The sequence below is a fragment of the Diachasmimorpha longicaudata genome, chromosome 1, assembly GCF_034640455.1.
Source record: "Diachasmimorpha longicaudata isolate KC_UGA_2023 chromosome 1, iyDiaLong2, whole genome shotgun sequence".
Lineage (NCBI taxonomy): Eukaryota > Metazoa > Arthropoda > Insecta > Hymenoptera > Braconidae > Diachasmimorpha > Diachasmimorpha longicaudata.
The window spans coordinates 6,519,485-6,536,878 of record NC_087225.1 but is presented as its reverse complement, the minus strand read 5'-3'; the positions used below and the strand labels follow the sequence as shown (position 1 = coordinate 6,536,878).

The following is a 17,394-nucleotide window of genomic DNA, read 5'->3' as shown; positions in this document are numbered from 1 at the left end:
TGAGCCTCTACTTTGGTCTATCCTCTTTGGTAGGGAGTATGCGAAATTTTGCGGTTGAAGCTACTCATAAGCCTCGACATCTCCCCAGAATCTCTCATTAAAACTACAACAGACGTAGTGATCTCTGTGTACCTTCGGCGGGACCCGTCATTCGACATAAACACGAACACGATGGCGAGGGTTTGCTCATTTGAAGTACATAAGAATTATTTTTTGCCATTGATTCTAGTTAATGCAAAGTATATTGGCCCTATTCTGACTGCTTGCTCGTGAGATCTCGAATACGATTAGCAAGATTTTCTTACCCATTAAATTCATTGAATAACAACATTTTTCATTAATTTAAAATCATGTTCACATCAAAATTTATTCTTTGACTCTATTTACATTATTTGTTTTGTATTGTTATATTCTATCTATGTCACTTGTGCAGTACATGCACTGTGGCGTGTGGAGTACAAAAAAAATTATGTACAATATACTATTTAATACTCCTGAATTTTTCACATCTTCCTGCTGTTCGGGTAACAACTCCAATGAAAAACGGTAGATAAATATTTATTCCTCTGTAAGATATTGAAACTGAAAGGCTTCGCATCTTATTTTATGGAATAGAAATACCTTTTTAATACTTATCATGCTCTTTTCATTTTTTCTAATTGTATCGAGCAAACAATCCTATGTCAATTTCCAGTCACTTTCAAGAATAAATGGCAAGTATTGTCCTATCAGTACTGTCCCATCAAATCCCTGATGTCATTGCACAACATGGCAAAGTCCGGCCTCTGATGACTATGGAGATGCCAGCAGGGATACATCAGCTTAACATAAACAGTCTGCGGACAATTCGGTGGACAAGGCAGCCTAGTGCCTCTCTCAATAGCTTCAAGTAATTCAGCAGAGCCCTCCTCCTCATTCTCTCCAGTTCCCCCAACTCCGGGCAACTTAGGATCCTCCCCCAGCCCAAAGGTCTCATACATGGTCACCCCGAAAGACCAGACATCGGACCTGGGTGAAAACTTCCCATCCCTCAAGCTTTCAGGGGCATACCACTTGATAGGTAAGTCTCTGTTCGTCTGGAGAATGTAATAATCATTCTTCCCAGTGACTTGAGCCAATCCAAAGTCACTGATCTTCACTCGATTTTCGTCAGCCACGAGGATGTTCCTGGCAGCAAGATCCCTGTGGACAATGCTCTTCCTCCCCAGATATTCCATTCCTGTGGCAATATCCAAAGCAAATCCCAGCAATCTCTTGTGTGTCAGAGTCTCCCTGTGAATAGCGAGATAACTCTGGAGTGACCCATGCTTAACGAACTCCATCACCAGACAGACTTCAGGCTCTGAGATAACCCCTAAAATCTCAACAACGTTCTGGTGCTTCAGAGTCTTCATAATCTCAATTTCTCTTTCAAAGTCCCTCAGGTCAGCCTCAAGAGCTCGGGTTTTAAGTTTCTTCACGGCCACCTGTTGAGGCTCGGTGTCTTTTCCATTATCCCTCTCCAAGGTTCCCCTGTAGACTTCTCCATAGAATCTGTAATCAATTTCAAGTCATTGTAACATGTTGCATCAGTTGATCTTGAGGTATACAGATGATTCACACAATTTAGCACTTGGGCTTGAGTTAGTGTCGCTTGTGAACTTTTGTCGTGACTGAAAAAAATAATTATACGTAAAGAATGTCCGTAAGAATGAAGCAGAGGTCAAGACGAAATATTTATACTATAAATAAAAATATTACAAACCCCTGGCCTATTCTCCCCTGAAGGATAACATTACAATCAGCATCGAGCTCGAAGATGCCTTGCATCTGTCCCAAGGGCCCTCCGTTGTGGGTTGACCCTGTTGACGTAACGTCATGAGGGGCCCCAGCACCACCATTCTCCGCCAGCCAGCCCAGGTAAGCTGAGAGTTCCTCCTCTGCCTCGTGGTCAGTCTCTGAAAGTCTAATCAGTCGTCCACTATCTTGATCGTCCCAAGGAAGGCTCGTTCTGTCTGTAAAAATACTACTAGCTCTTGATTCGCAATCAGAGGATGAGTTCTCCACAGCCTCTGAATCCTCATCGTCATCGTCGGTTTTAGAATTGGCATTGAAAAGCTTTGGAAAAGCTGTAGCGTAGGAGTGAGTCCTCCTGGAGTTGTACACTTGGTAGAGAATTCCATTTATGTCTCTCATGATAGCTTGAGGCCTTTTTGGAAGACCCTCAGGCTCTCCCCAACACTCGGTCATCAGCTTGTATACGTCCGTGGGACAACCGATGGGTATTGGCAAGCGTTTTCCACTTGCGTAAAATTTTTTTACTGATTCAATATCCCTGTGGGTAGGGAGGATTGCTCCCCTTGAGAATATTTGCCAGAGCGTTGTGCCCAGGGCCCACACGTCTGCACGAGAACTTCGTCGAGCTGAATCGGGATTGAGGTAGCACTCGGGGGGCAGCCAGTGCACGTCCGCTGGGGTGTAACTGTACATCCCTGGATCCGCGAGTTTCACTATGAAACTGTTCTCGGTATGGGCGTGAACTAGGAGCTTTCGACAGCGAATGTTGCCGTGCACTACACCACTCTCTTCCAGGTACCACAAAGCAGTAGCCAACCCAGCAGCTGCTTCCACCAAATCAACAGTTTTGACAGTCTGTGGAGAAGTATTCCTCAGATAAGCATCCAGAGGACCATGTTTAACAAGTTCCATCACCATGCCCACTGCAGGCGCCACAGTCAATCCATACAATCTCACAAGTGATCCTGACCTCAACTGTCCCCACCTCGACGCCATCTGGAGAAACTCCCTGGTCAGCCTGGACTCCTCTTCCTTCAGTACTTTGATCGCAGCCTCCAATTTTTTCCCCTTCTTGACCCTCCACATGGCCCTGTACAAAGTCGTTGGAGAACTTCTGACCTCTCCATTGTCGCAGCTTTTCGGAAACGGTTGTGCCTTGTAAATTTGCAGCTGCTGAGGTGTGATGCACCTGGGATCTCCCTCCAGCAATGAAGCAATGACATCCTCATCAGCAGCAACATCATTACCCACTCCCTCCACAGCACAAATCAGAAGTGGTGACTGATCGTATTCAGATGGAGGCAGACATTCCGCAAGGTATAAAGAGCCATCAGGATCATGATGAGAGGATATCACCTGTGGCAGAGACTGATAAACCTTCACAGAATCAGAGAGAATGAACTCGTCGGGTGCCAACTGCTCGATCTTATAAGTCTTGGGTTTACAATCCTTCCCACAGGCGTCCAAGTAATAAACATTGTACTTAGTCTCACTCTCACGAAGAATGAACGTCCCGGTCCTGTTAGAGCGCTTCTCCTCGAGCTTTGCGTACGAAAATTCACCCCCAACAGGCCCATGACATTTGAGCTTCAACAGTCTTTCGAGACTCCCGGTGACGACATCTCTGCAAAGATTAAACGTCCATTTCACTGCGAGTCTGTAGTAGCCATCCAGGGCCGAGACGAAAGATGTCAGAAGAGCATTTGTGGCGAACTTCAGGTAAGAAGGAATTCCATTCTTTCTGGAGATCTCCACTGTGCTGTCCTGCCTGATGGAGATGAAACACAGATCTTCAATGGCACACAGAGACGTCCACTGGGCATTCTCTGACTCACAATAAGTTACTTCAACCGAGTTCACACGTAAGGTGACTCTACACGGTGGGTTGGGGATGCCCTTGTCCATTAGGGCTTTGTACTCCTCGTAAGGATAGTTGGGAGCCATAATCTGGAATTGATTGAGGTACTGCTCCTTCACATACGAAGCATCTGGCCCCGAGATCTTGGAGAGAGCCTGATGAATTGGTTTCTTAATGAAGAATGAATGTCGCTTGATACATTCTTTGGGGATATACTTTTTGTATTCCGATTCTACAATTTCCCTTGGCACGTCCTTCTCCAGCATTACTCGATACATGTCACTGACCCCTAGGCCGATCAATTCACGCTTATGACGCTCGTAAACTATGTCTGGGACTTTATTCTCAAGCACGTCACAGCGGGCTTGTTGGAAATAGTAGTCGTAAGCTTTGGGATCAATTTGTTTCAGTCTTTGAAGGGTCGAGGGCTTGAATCTCAAGCGAAACTCGAATTTTACTTTGTCTTTGGAGTCTAGTTTGTAGGATGGGGGGTACCATAGGCGGGTTGAACGATTACGGAGAGCAAAGAGGTGTCTGGCAACTGGTCCTATTTCTATCATTTTGCATACCTAGGCAATCAAATAATTAATCAATTAGAAAATTATATTTATAGCAAATTTAAACATTATGAACAACTGCAAAGAATTTTTAGAAATCTCAATTAGATTTAGAATCAAGTAACTGTTACTTCAATAATGGAAATTTCCATTTTTTCAAGAAAAACTTTCAGAAAATAAGGTTTTAAGTCATCATCACCATACCATCAATATTTCAATTATGATCAAACACTAAAATCATTCATTTTCATTAGTTCTGAATAAATTGATTAATTATGGATTATGGAATTTAATCGTAAGTAAATTTTTTTCAATCAACCTTTATCAATCTACTACTGCATTGAACAATAAATAGCCTTGAATAATTCTTATCTACTGTCCAGAGTATTTGTTCCAATACAAAAAAATCTAGTCAAAGATAATAACTTAATGACAGCCAGAACCAAGAAAATTTCACGCAAAAACCGGTTTCTTCAAGGTTTTAAGGATCTACTGGATAGTTTTTTCCTGTTTACCTTTATGCATAAATCCTCGGCAGTCCATCCTGACGAGAAGGTAACATTCAAGACCTTGGTCTCATTGACCAGGACAACAGTCGCCACCTTGTCCTCCTCCATATTCCTCTCGAGGACCATAAATATAGCTATCCTATGTGAAAACTCCCGTCTTTTATGTGTTTACATTATCGAGTTACCCTTTACACTCCATGATGCGACTTTGCGAGGTTAGAAGCAGACTGGAACTAGTGGAACTGTCTACCAGAGATTATGAGAGGGGATTGCTGACGCGGTACGGAGGCAGCTTCAACCCCGCGAAATTTCGTAGCGGTGGTGCATGAACTACAATGGCGAACGCACCTGTCAGTAAGGTATTACCACGGAGTACGTGGCATTCATTTCCTGAGGTGATTTGCGATTACTCTGAGGTGCTTGGAATATTCTAAAATCCATTTCTCCGTTTTTTGTGTCTTTCTCGGCTCCTGGACGTTCTAAACCCAAAAGTCCCCCACCCCAGTTAGCTACATACCCCGCGATAATGGCTTACCGACAGGCACGTCCACCATCGTAGTCATTTTGCTGTTGAAGTCGCTCCATAAGCGTCAGCAATCTCCCCTATAATCTCTGCTGTCACATCATGACGGTTGCTCCCACCACTTTTATTTCCCGACGGTAATAGCTCTGCAAGTTCTCACCAGACGGAGACGGCGGCATCAAAGTTTACTGAGTACGACCGCATCATTTCAATCCTGTTCAAATTGTTATAGATAATTTTTCACTGTATTTTTGACAGTAACAGTTAATATGGTGAGTTACATATCAATTGAATCTTTATATTTACTATTTTATGTGAAGGTGGAGCATGAATTAGTGGAGATGATTTGATTTTTAGGGAGAGTGAGGTTATGATGGAAGTGCATTGTCATCGACGGGCATATTTCCTCTAAACTTGCAAATATTTCGATAAACATCTGACAAATAGAGAGTAAATGATTCAAAAATTAGTTATGTTTAAGAAGGCATTGAAAAAAATAAGTCAGACGTATAATTGATGTGGATATAGGATATAGTCGCTGGGGGACGTCGAGACAGTTCTCTGAAACCTCAATAAACAACAAAAAATTATCGATTTTTCATGAATCTATTTTAATGAATAAAGAAAAAGACACATTTCGAGGAAATAGATGTATTTTTTTTTTATTTTAAGAGGTTGAGAGGATATTTAGTTCTGAAACCCTCAGCTAATAACAGAAATAGTAATAGGAGAGAGGGGGGAAATTGAACTCATTTTCGTGATAAATAATTCGTGACTAGTGAAATTTGGAATATTACTCCAATATTCTCCTTTCCTTGCTGTATTAGGCAATTTTATGTTTCCAGACACAACTCAAATGCCTTCATTAAACCTGAAATAGTACTGAATTTAAGATTTGCATATCAACATTCTCGATAAACAACAAGTTCGTCGACTAATTGAGAATAAAAAAGCGATTTAAATGTTTTTTCTCAGTTTTTACTAGCAAAAGAGAATATTTAATCAGCATAGACATAAATTATCAGGCAAAATAAGTTCAAAAAATAGTATTTCACGGGGCAATATTGATGGGAAGAAATACAATAGAATATTCCATATCAGAACTGAAATGCATAAATTTTGCAGCGGGAAAAAAACTTTGCCATTTTAAAATTAGTCATTTTTTAATTGACCACTTTATTTGCGAAATACTAGAAAAATTTCAACAGTGAATAAAATTGAAAAAATGAATCCCAGGCACGCAGATATGATACCAGAACCACGATCTTCTCTCCGGAAGGTCGTCTGTACCAAGTGGAGTATGCCATGGAGGCCATAAGTCATGCCGGAACTTGTCTAGGTATCCTAGCCAACGACGGCATCCTCCTGGCAGCTGAGAGAAGAAATACCAACAAACTCCTTGACGAAGTCTTCTTCTCCGAGAAAATTTACAAACTAAATGAGGACGTGGTGTGCTCGGTGGCTGGTATCACCTCGGACGCCAATGTCCTGACTAACGAGCTTCGTCTGATCGGTCAGAGGTACCTCTTGCAGTACGGCGAGACCATTCCATGTGAACAACTCGTCTCCTGGCTGTGCGATGTGAAACAGGCGTACACCCAGTTCGGTGGCAAAAGACCGTTCGGTGTCTCCATTTTGTACATGGGGTGGGACAGGCATTATGGATATCAGCTGTATCAGTCTGATCCCAGCGGTAATTATGGAGGGTGGAAGGCCACTTGTATTGGCAACAACTCTGCTGCTGCCATTTCGTCGCTGAAGCAGGAGTACAAGGAAGGAGAGACTACTCTCAAGGATGCTCAGGCACTTGCTATTAAGGTCCTTTCGAAGACACTTGATATGACTAAACTCACGGCTGAGAAAGGTATTTGAAAATTTAATTTTATTAATTCTAAATAGTTGAGATTAATTTCACAGTGAAGTGATAAACTGAAGAGAAGAGAGCACTTCACTATTGAATTATTTTTACAATATTCGATGTTAATCATTTTTCCCCGAAATGATTGCCAGAACAATAACTTCAGAAAAACACTTTCTTACATCTGACCTTATTCCATAATCTAAACACAGAGCTTTTCGAAATGAATATTTCCTGATCCATTCCTTTAATGTAGTATCTAAATACAACTTAATCAATAATTAATTATTTATTATTCACAATATTTTGTTATTCGCTCAGTGGAAATGGCGACACTCACTCGGGAAAATGGTAAGACAGTTACGAGAATTCTGCCAGCAGCTGAAGTGACAGCACTAATCAAAGAGCACGATCGATTGGAGGCACTTGCCGAGCAAGCTAAGAAGGACAAGCAGAAAATCTAGAATTAGTCGCATTAATTTTTCATTGTTCTGGAAGACGAGGGGATTTGGAACACTATATTCAATAAATATATTTCATTTTTTTTGAACAACCAGCCGGGCCCAACTATTTATTTATCAAAATTAACAGCAACATTTGTTTAATTCTGTAGACAATTAAAAATTCATCAATGAATAGTCTCATTTATGAGATCTCCAACCATTTTACCGACGTCTTTTTCGTTCGATAGCACGAAGGCGTGTCGGAAACCCCGTTTGCAAAGTTGAGCGTCCACATGAGGATGTTTGACTTTGAGACGATCATAATATCGCACTGGAGTCCAACCGTCAGTTGCTCCATAGTACAACCACAATTTATCACTGTATTTCGAGACTATTTCGTGGTCCATTTCTCGCACTTGCTGCATCTCCTCCTTTGCCATCAGGAAGACGCGTTTAAGGACCTCTGGCTCGATCAATTGGAGCACTGGCTGCACTGATTGACTGCCGAAACCCACAAATAAGACGCCGAAAATTCTTACGAGAAAATTTCGTATGATCGTGGGGAAGAATGTAAAAATCCAGGCCAGAAAAAATAGTAATGGAGCAAGCCTCAGCAACTAAAGGAAACATTAATATTTAAAGTATTGTAAGAAACTGTCGGTTGAACTTTCTAAATATTTATGACAGATTGTCTGAAATTTTAGATGTCATCATTAAAAATTCAGAATTTCATGGTTAAATAACTACTAGAAACTGGCAGTTTTAGTTCAATTATTCTTTCGTATTAACTTTCATTATTTAAATTTGGAAGAAAATATTCATAGAATTCTTTTTCCGTATTATTTTATAATACCAGTACATAATGGTTGGCTTCAAGTCCATGAAACTCAATGAATCTTTTTACAGTACCAAAAAAAAAATAAAGATTTCATTTAAGAAAAAACACTGATTAACTTACGATGTTGGTGAAGAAAATTCCACTACGAGTTTCAGCCATATATTCAATTGTCGGGAACAACAAATAACATTTAACAACTCTTTTGGCAAATTCCTCATCCTCTAAAAGTTTAAGAATAAGCCAAGCACCAATGGAATGTCCGACAAGATGTACCCTCGCATCTTTTGGAATGTATTCCTTGGCAAACGCCACCTGCGACATGAAAACTCCATAAATCTAGTGACCACGTTGTATTTTAAGCTTTTGTGTTTGAACCTTGTGCTCAATCTGGCCTTGGAGTGAGAATGCCCGACATTGTGCATCCTCTTCAGACGAAAAACTCAGCATCTTCGGTGGTAGTACATGTCCAGCGTGGCCCAACACCCACACTGGTGTCTCAGTAGGTAAGCACGATTTCAGGGCTTTAATAAAACCAGTGTAAAAAGTTGGAATTCCGGGATTACCCGGGATGACCAGTACTACGTCTTTGTGGCCGTTTGGTGATAGACCCTCTTCAACCCAACGACCCTCGGTTATTACTTGGGTAGGAACACCATTGCAGCGTAGCATTGCTTGCTGCATCTTTATTGTTTCTGGAGGCAGGAGTGGTTTTATTGTTTTAGGGTTCAATAATTTAGATGGGTATGATTTTCTTTTCCTCATGATCTTTTGTCGTGACACCCTTTATTCCATCGAAATTTATGACTTTGGAGAAATAGAAATTTTTTTACTGCCATTTCTGTAGAATTATTTTTAATGGAAAAAAGCGGATACGTTCTCCTCTCATTCAATATCTAGGACTGAGAAACAAATTCTTCAATTAAAAAGTAATCTACAATTTCCGGAGACAATTACCCTTGACTTGTAAATTGGGCTTTAATTGTTCGACGAAAATTTCGACACAATAAAAAAAATTCAGGTAAACATATTCTTATATATTCGTTAATTAATGGTTCTCCCTTATTGCGAAGAACGGGAGAACATCGCGACATAACATTGTTACATTTTTATTCTTTATGAGGGCAGGAGCAGGTTTATTATTTTAGTGCTCAATAATTTAATAAATGCTTTAATGGATACTTTTTTTTGCTATGATCTTTTGATGGAGCACCCTTTATTTGGGCAATTTTTTTATATGTTTCTCCCAATTCTGTAGAGTTCTTTCTAATGGGGAAAAATAGATAATTTTTTATGTATATGACCCAGAAACCCATTTTTCAATTTAATTCAAACGATTTTATAATTTAATTTAATGAGAACATTAATCGGATCTATAAGTTCAATTGTAATTGTACCAAGAAAATCATTAAATTCATGCGAATATATTTTTAGACGGCTGAAGACTTTCCGGCGAGGGCCAGTTGCAATTACCATTCGGCAAACCACGATAAGAACAAAACGCAAACAATTAAAATAATAAAAAAGCAAATAATTTTTACATTTTCAAATATTGCATGGCTTACATTGGAGGTACCATTATGACCTAACATTATCTGCTGAACCGTTATTGCCTCCAGGGTCAGAGGTACTTCATTTTGAGGGCTCAATAATTCAATCACTGGTCCTCAGAATTTCTAAATTTAGATGTATGAATTCCTAATTACTTTTACCAATAGGTGGGGAGGTAAAATGAATGCCTGAGCAGGAATGATGTCAACATTTCCCTTAATATTATCACAACTGTCATTATTATTGAGGCAGGAAGTACAGGTTATGTATTAAAATCCACAAATTTACATTGAAAAATGCTTCGAAAAGTATAGGAAAATAATCCAATCTATCTACACACAAGAAAATACGTTATGGAAAATTACTTTTAAATAATGTCAGCATTGACATTGATCTTGACTGTTACCACAAAAATATACTTCTCCCCTTATGCTCCGAAATCTGTCCATCATTTTGGAGCAGACGTGATGATTGACACGTACCTGGCTGTAATCTCCTCTACCACAGGTAAAATTCACTGAGCAATCTTTAATCCTGCAAATTTCACCGTTCGTTCGCCTCGAAATTCCAGTTAATTATTTGCACTCGTGGCCGCTGGTTTGCACGCCATTATGACTCAGCTGACTGGAGAAAGTCCAACGCGACTGATGAGAATCACCAAACAGTGATTGATCAATCGGATTTCATCGCCACAATTGAACCTTCATTACTAATCCATCGACTCCCATTTAATCTTTTATGTTGACATATGCGTTGGCGTACAAATCATATCTCTTTTTTTAACAACTTCAACGCCGAAATAGCTCAGCTGGGAGAGCGTTAGACTGAAGATCTAAATGTCCCCGGTTCGATCCCGGGTTTCGGCAATTAATTTTTTTTTTCCAAAAATTAAAAATCAATACTGCTCCAAAACCATTTAAAAACCTCCACGCCAAACCTGCTCCGAACAAAAACAATTACCTCATCACAACATAAAAGATACAATGGTCATAAAAGAACAACGAGATGATTCACGCCTGACATTCGCTCTTGAAAAATCTACAATAAAAATTTACAGGTCAATAGCCAAAAAACGTCAGCGATGACGTTTGCTCCAAAATAACACCAAATAAAACCACAAAAATCGGCGATAATTAAAGATAATACATTCCGCCTCACTCGTCCGTAGGCCTCCACAAGCACAATTAAAAATGCAAAAAACCCATTAAAAAACCACCGCTGGGCCCATGAATTCGGGGACCACCAATTAAGCCAGTTTATTCTTCAACACCGGAAACGGAATAAAATCGTGAGTACGGGGGGTTTGAACATGGCGTTTTGTTGGTAATTCAAAAGGCGCGTTGATATCTTTCTGCCGACCGTAGGCGGTGACCATAAAGACGCCATCCCATCGATCCACGCTAGCTCCACCCAGTAATTCCCCTACTTGTCCTCCTCTCCATCCTTTCGCCACTCGATGTTTTGGTCTCGTAAAAAAGATCTCTCGTTGGCTTCATTATAGGCGAGGGGAAATAACACAGAGTCTGTCGCACTCGATCGTTTTTTGTACGCACGTGTGACTCCAGTATCCCTCATGTCACTCCACCCTAACCCCCCCTCCCCCATTTGCCACCGCGGTGCCTATCACGAACTGAGGAGTAAAAAATCCCTGTGAATCAGGGTATTAATACCTTCAAGATGACAGGAATGAAAAAATGCCTCTTCTTGCGTGGGCAGAAGACAAAACTCACTAGAATCTCGCGGTTGGCCTTTACCGATTAATAAATGGCAGTTGGCTTAACGCGAGGCCTGCAGGCACCCACCAGTCATTAATAATCACGCTTCACGCATTGCGATTAGAAGTTGTTGTTTTTTTATTCATTCACATACGTGCGCTGGTTTCGAGGAAAATATTCAATGTTTCATAGTCAGCTTGATAAGTTTCTTGGAGGGGGGAACCGAGGGAGAGAGGAGGGGGCATTTCTAATGGAGGTAAATTATAGGTTTTTATTTGCGTAATTTGTTGGTACGTGAGGGTATTTTAAACAAATGGAGAGGCGGAATGTTCGGTCATTGCTGGGGGGATAGGTCAGAGAAGCGCTTGCGTAAGATTTTTGATGATGATTTTTTATGCGGTAAATCGTTGTTTTCTTGATGATGTAACAAATTACTGATTGAGATTAATTTGATAATTATTAATGTATAGTGGGTTGTGGGCATAAATGTCTGAGATTTTTAGATGCAATTGTAGGTAAAACGTTGAGCTTGATGTGAGTATTTCCATGTTGATGAGAATGATTATCTTCAGATATTGAATTTAGATTAATGCATTCGTGAAATAATTGGTTTCAGAGTTTTGGATTTGAAATTTCGATTTTATTCGTCATAACTTTATAAAATCAGTTAAATAATTGATAGCGAGGCATTTGGCGATATTTACTGGCTGATAACCGATAGGGGATAATATTTTTGACGCAATCCGTTTTGTAAGAGTATCAGATCCTGGAGAAATAGCTTAACGCTCTGAATCCGTTGATTAATCGTTATTTTCTGAATTGAAAGGTATTATCTCGGTACTGAATTATTTGATGCTTATTGCTCCACTGCGTATAGTGCAAATGTTTGCGTAAGAAATCAGATGCAGTGGGACTCAGTGGCAGCTAAATACTCAATTCGCAGCTCAACGCTTCGAATTTTTTGATAAATCACTAGTCTGTGAATTCAATTAAATAATTGATAATTAATTATATAGTAATAATTGATGCGCAACAGCTGCCAGAGCCCAAGACTTTCAACGCAACCTGGCTCTGCAAAGAATTTGATTCTGGAGAAATAGCGTAACGCTCTGAATCCGTTGATTAATCTTTATTTTATAAATTGGAATTTATTATCTCGGCAGTGAATCGTTTGGCACTTGTTGCTACTTAACATTCAGTACAAATGTTTATTTAAGAAATCAAACGGAGTTCGACTAGGGAGGAAATTAAATATTTAATTCCTAGTTTCTGCATTTGTTGGCAACTCGTACGATTTTTCATTAATTGAAGTGAATAATTAATGAGGAAGGATTAACTAGCGACTGATAAGAGATATAAAAACTGCAAATCTTCACATAAAGTTCTCCACGCAACTGAGGTTTGTTGAACTATATTTTCCGGGTAAATAAAATAAATAGCGTAATACTAGACGGAGAGAAAACGTTCAATAAAAATGACGTGGAAGTTCTGTAACCGGCAAGCGAGGAATAAAATTTCGATTAAAATAACGGAAGGTCCAATAAAAAGTCCGCAACACGCGGTAAATAATCGGCAGCGAATTGCGTTATTTTTACGAAGTGCTCCGCCCTTTTTACTGGTTCCCCGTTAATTTTCATCGGACCTTCGTTTTTTACTGATTTTTTACTGAGCTATTTCTCTCCGTATATATGTATGTGGACAAATCATGTTTTTGCTCATAAAAGTTCATAAGTAATTAATTGCGGAGTGGTCGATAATTAGTATCTTTGTACAAATTTCCCAAATTCAGCCCTATAAATTTAGACGAAATTTTATTGTTCATGGAACTGAATGATTGCGTGAGGATTTTGGATTCGGAAACAATGGATTGATCACGAATTGTAACGGCTAATTAATAGTGAATTATTAGGTCATCATTAATTCATGAGCTATAAGCTATACGAATACGTGTGGAGCCCTTTCACGGAGTACTGTGTTGAGGGGATTTAATACTCGAAATCGTTCGCATTTGTAGAGCAATCATTATTTTATGAGTTGACCTAAATACTTTACAGCAGATTAAATTAACCATAATTTTCGCTATAGGGTCAATAACACGCATGCTCAGATTATATCCGCATCTAATGTCTTGTTATACTCATTTCAACCTGTAAATTACTTATTATTATATATATAAAAAACATTGATTTCTTATCAAGCTGATTGATTTTGCGCGAGTAAATCTATTCCTCTTTTTTATATCGTATTAACGTCTTGGCAGAACTAATGGTTTTTAAGGTGATAAAATAACATGACTTGGGAGGGCTCGCTAGTACTGACAAAATGGTAGCTGTTTCAAAGACAGTGATGAAAATCAAGAATTTTTCTACTGAGTAACCTGCACTAGTGTAATTGTTGGAGCGACCTGTATGTTTACCTCTGGAGTTTAGAATGGAGGGTAATGGTCAAACAGCCTTGGGTGATCATTCGTCAATGGATAAGACCGCCTTATTTCGTCATTTAGCTTGATTCATGGAGATAACGAACCGAATTCCATCGAATTTCTCAGAACGCTCTCCCGAAAATCTTCACTGCCCCCTGCACTGACATTTTGCCCCCTCGGTTGTCGATTGTCTTGTCAAATTTGTGATGAAAATTTCAAACAATAATAATCCTCCAATTATTGTAGTGGATTCTTTGAGCAGGAGATTTCGAAATTCATCACGAAGCATTCAGCACTCGCCATGTATTTGTAAACAACCGGTAAGATCAGTTTCAAGCGTACTTCATTCGATTGCCCTTGCATATTCGAAACCCTTCCTTTTAGATCACTAATTTTATTATTCAAGGCAAGGAGTATACTCCCTCAAAAAAACAAGACATCTAAATTCGTAGAAATTCATGGAATCCTTCCGCACCTGACCATCTCCCAGATCGTCAATAAAACGTTCTCCAGTCACAACTTCTTCAATTAAAACGTTGCATTACGAATGCCCTAACGTCGTTCGGCCTAAGCATATTATTATCCAATCTTCTTGTCTAGTCTTAAATCGGAACAGAAGATTGGAAGATTATGCCGAAAAACTCACGACCCGCATCAGTCGCAAACAAATGACAAAATCAACTCGAATCATTAATCCCTATTCACATATTCCACAAAAAGTCTCTTTACGTATCGACCAACGAGATTTAGATACAAGAATATATTTCTTTACACGTCTTTTAGAAAAACTTTGTCGTGTTGAAAAATTTAAGTCTCTGTTTGAGGAGAAAAACATAATTTTTCGTTCCTACTGTACAAGCTACGAAGAGAGGCATAAAAATTCTCAGAATTGCTCGACAGTCTCCCCCCTCGTTTTCCTCACCCGTTTCTCGGAAACCGGAGCAAAACATTACGAAATTCATTCGTATACATTTCCAGCCCGCATCGTTCGCAACCGGCCAAATCACCACCAATCATTTAAGCATTCAGAACCCCCTCCCCCCTTCGCACACATATTTCCAATAAACCCCACCAACTCCCATCAGGTTGAGAAAAAATAAAAATATCGATTTCCCCTTCGACGCCCAAACGTATATAAAAATTCTCCCTCGCGCACTCACCAATTAAAACCCAAAAAATTTTCCCCTAAAAACTCCCCAATCATGACCGCGGAGTTGAAAAAGACCTGGTGCAGGTGTTTTAATAACTAAAAGTGGTAGCACGGGGGCGTAGCCAATCAGCCCATAGCCACCACGCGGGGCGTGGCCTAGCAGTGAGCACACAGTAGTGGGGGAATACCTCGGAGTCAAGCCATCTCATTGCAGTCACAATTGAGCCGTCGGACGGTGAACATGTTAGTCCGTTCCGCAAGACGATCCTACAAATTAAAACCGGAAGTTATCTGCACGTATGGTAGTGTCACGATAGGATTCCAGTGAGCGTGACGCCGTGAATACGTTGAGCTGATTAAAAAAATGTTCACGATGCTGAACAAAGTGTGAGTGGATAGACAACACTTCCTCCTCCGTCGGATGTTAAAACCAAGTTATTTCATGAATTACTGTGAATAGTGAATGATTTTTTACCCGGGATATAGGTTGAAGTTTCAATATTGAATCAGTGAAATCGATATTTGGTTTTTTTTTTTCGGTTTAGGGGGGAATATGTACCGTGCAGTGCTTGTGTTATAACGCCTTTAAGCTGTACAACCGGCCGGCGCCCCACAGTTAAAGGGAATATAACCGAAGCCCAACCCGGCGGATCTGAAATTCTTGCACATCCTGAAGTGAAAAATTCTCGATTTTTGGGTGAAAATATTTTTTCAACTCCTTCACGTATCGATTGACGTGAACAACTGTTAACATAGAGCAATAACTCGAGGAGTATTTCACGAACATGATTATGCTTCAGTGGTCAATAATCTCGGAATCACAGGGCGTTAAAAGTGCTTGAAGACATAAAACACTGTTTTTTTTTTGTGAAAATGCTACCAGCAACAATGACAAACATGTAGGCCAACGGTGGCCCAGTGAACGGCCGGGAAGTTTTTCCCGAGTGCTTTTTTATTTTCGTGTCGAGTGAGTGAAGTTTTTTTTTTTATCGTGGAATTTATTCGAGTTGGTCGAGTATAATTTGATGGTTTTGTTATGGTGAACGGAGGATACACATTTTTCTGGTGAAGTACGAGGACGGGATGATATCGTCACCCCGTGTTGAGGGGTCATTCGCCTAGTCATCACAGTGGAGTTCTGTTTTATTGCTGGTAAGTTTTCATATGATTTTTCGTTTTTTTATTTTGAAGGAGTATCCGCAGTCGGTCGGGGCGTTTTTAACATCGAAAATTGTCACAGTTTTGGGGCAGGGGGACGTGTGGGGGAGAACAAAGGATCGTCTGTTACGTATTACTTCTGTAGGAACTTACACCATTTTTTTTTCCGATATTAGCGAGGCGTTTTTCGGATCGAGGGAAGTTTCACAGAATTGAGAACATTTTCTGTTTGTTGTTTTCGAGGCGATGTCATTGAACGAGAGGGTCCTTTCAAGTAAAAGAGTTGGAGCAAAATACAAAGTTTTCTTGAATGTCCATAACGCAGATAACAATCGATGAACTGAGGAATGAATTATTGTTTTCATGGGAAACATAAATTATCACATTTCATCAGACGTGCAATGAGTCATGAACATTTGGAGAAAAAAAAAATTAATGAGTTGGTTTTGTCCAGTCGCTTCTAATTGACGAGTTATTACGCGGATTAATTTGAGAGAGTAACAGGCTTTTCTGGTTCAACTTCAATAATACAGGCGATAGATGGATTTTTCTTTGTCTTCTCGATATACAATCGCGGGAAATTCGGTGAAATTGAGAAGATAGATTTTGGAACTGTCCTAATTAGACTGTTAGCGTTTTTTTCTTCATTAAGGCGGCATTGACAGGGATTTAGACGAAAAAATTGTTGTGAAATTTCAAGTTTTAGGTAGAAGTCGAGGGAATTTACGAACTCTTAAAAAGTCAAACTGAATTTTCACAACTTAACGGAAGTTTCAATGAAATAGGAACACTAAGGAACAAAGGACATGAATTAATTATTTTTAGAACTTTTTGAGACCGGGAAAATGAAATATTTTTCAATCGGGAAGATTCCTTTGAATGCAAATGTTCACTAAACAATGTATAATTGTTATACTAGACATCTCGGCTTGACTTTATGTCGCCTGAAAAAACACTATATGAGATGTCTTACCTTCTAACACCGAAAAATTAGAAAATTAATGTTCTAAATTGAAAAAGGCGGAGCTTTTCCAATGCA

The 17,394-nt window shown here is 39.6% G+C and overlaps 4 protein-coding genes and 1 non-coding gene across 9 annotated transcripts in view; 3 read left to right on the top strand and 2 right to left on the bottom strand.

Annotated features, from left to right (window-relative positions):
• Positions 1-330: 330 nt before the first annotated feature.
• LOC135169099 (tyrosine-protein kinase hopscotch) lies at positions 331-5,181 on the bottom strand. The gene is made up of 3 exons (XM_064133827.1): positions 4,707-5,181; positions 1,745-4,203; positions 331-1,533 (listed from the first exon to the last, which is right to left on the bottom strand). The coding sequence occupies exons 1-3, from the start codon at positions 4,824-4,826 to the stop codon at positions 729-731; spliced, it is 3,384 nt and encodes a 1,127-aa protein (XP_063989897.1). The 5' UTR covers positions 4,827-5,181; the 3' UTR covers positions 331-728.
• Positions 5,182-5,335: 154 nt separating this feature from the next.
• On the top strand, positions 5,336-7,637 carry Prosalpha3 (Proteasome alpha3 subunit). The gene is made up of 3 exons (XM_064133859.1): positions 5,336-5,495; positions 6,460-7,087; positions 7,403-7,637. The coding sequence occupies exons 1-3, from the start codon at positions 5,493-5,495 to the stop codon at positions 7,543-7,545; spliced, it is 774 nt and encodes a 257-aa protein (XP_063989929.1). The 5' UTR covers positions 5,336-5,492; the 3' UTR covers positions 7,546-7,637.
• Positions 7,236-10,854, bottom strand: LOC135169108 (lipid droplet-associated hydrolase). 2 transcript variants are annotated; one of them, XM_064133839.1, is made up of 4 exons: positions 10,276-10,854; positions 8,738-9,054; positions 8,483-8,674; positions 7,236-8,141 (listed from the first exon to the last, which is right to left on the bottom strand). In XM_064133839.1, exons 1-4 carry the CDS (start codon positions 10,298-10,300, stop codon positions 7,710-7,712), a joined length of 966 nt encoding a protein of 321 aa, XP_063989909.1. In that variant the 5' UTR covers positions 10,301-10,854; the 3' UTR covers positions 7,236-7,709. The 2 variants fall into 2 exon arrangements, with proteins under 2 accessions (XP_063989909.1, XP_063989918.1); XM_064133848.1 differs by having other exon boundaries at positions 10,393-10,849.
• Trnaf-gaa (transfer RNA phenylalanine (anticodon GAA)) lies at positions 10,704-10,776 on the top strand. The gene has a single exon. It is a non-coding gene; the product is annotated as a tRNA-Phe (tRNA).
• Positions 10,855-15,406: 4,552 nt separating the features above from the next.
• Positions 15,407-17,394, top strand: part of LOC135168983 (uncharacterized) — a 58,045-nt gene continuing 56,057 nt past the window's right edge. For all 4 annotated transcript variants that reach the window (XM_064133662.1, XM_064133654.1, XM_064133645.1 and 1 more), the window contains exon 1: positions 15,407-16,349. The gene's annotated coding sequence lies outside the window, so the exon portion shown is untranslated. The remainder of the gene's footprint in view (positions 16,350-17,394) is intronic.

Excerpts from the sequence above, each read along its gene's own strand:
- LOC135169099 (XM_064133827.1), bottom strand. The coding sequence starts at position 4,826 with ATGGTCCTCGAGAGGAATATGGAGGAGGACAAGGTGGCGACTGTTGTC. Across the intron at positions 4,204-4,706 it reads CCGAGGATTTATGCATAAAG|GTATGCAAAATGATAGAAAT; the intron begins GTAAACAGGAAA and ends TTGATTGCCTAG. Across the intron at positions 1,534-1,744 it reads CAGGGGAGAATAGGCCAGGG|ATTCTATGGAGAAGTCTACA; the intron begins GTTTGTAATATT and ends AATTGATTACAG.
- Prosalpha3 (XM_064133859.1), top strand. Across the intron at positions 7,088-7,402 it reads TAAACTCACGGCTGAGAAAG|TGGAAATGGCGACACTCACT; the intron begins GTATTTGAAAAT and ends TTATTCGCTCAG.
- LOC135169108 (XM_064133839.1), bottom strand. The coding sequence starts at position 10,300 with ATGTCAATGCTGACATTATTTAAAA. Across the intron at positions 9,055-10,275 it reads AATGCTGACATTATTTAAAA|AAACAATAAAGATGCAGCAA; the intron begins GTAATTTTCCAT and ends TCCTGCCTCCAG. Across the intron at positions 8,675-8,737 it reads AAGGCCAGATTGAGCACAAG|GTGGCGTTTGCCAAGGAATA; the intron begins GTTCAAACACAA and ends TTCATGTCGCAG.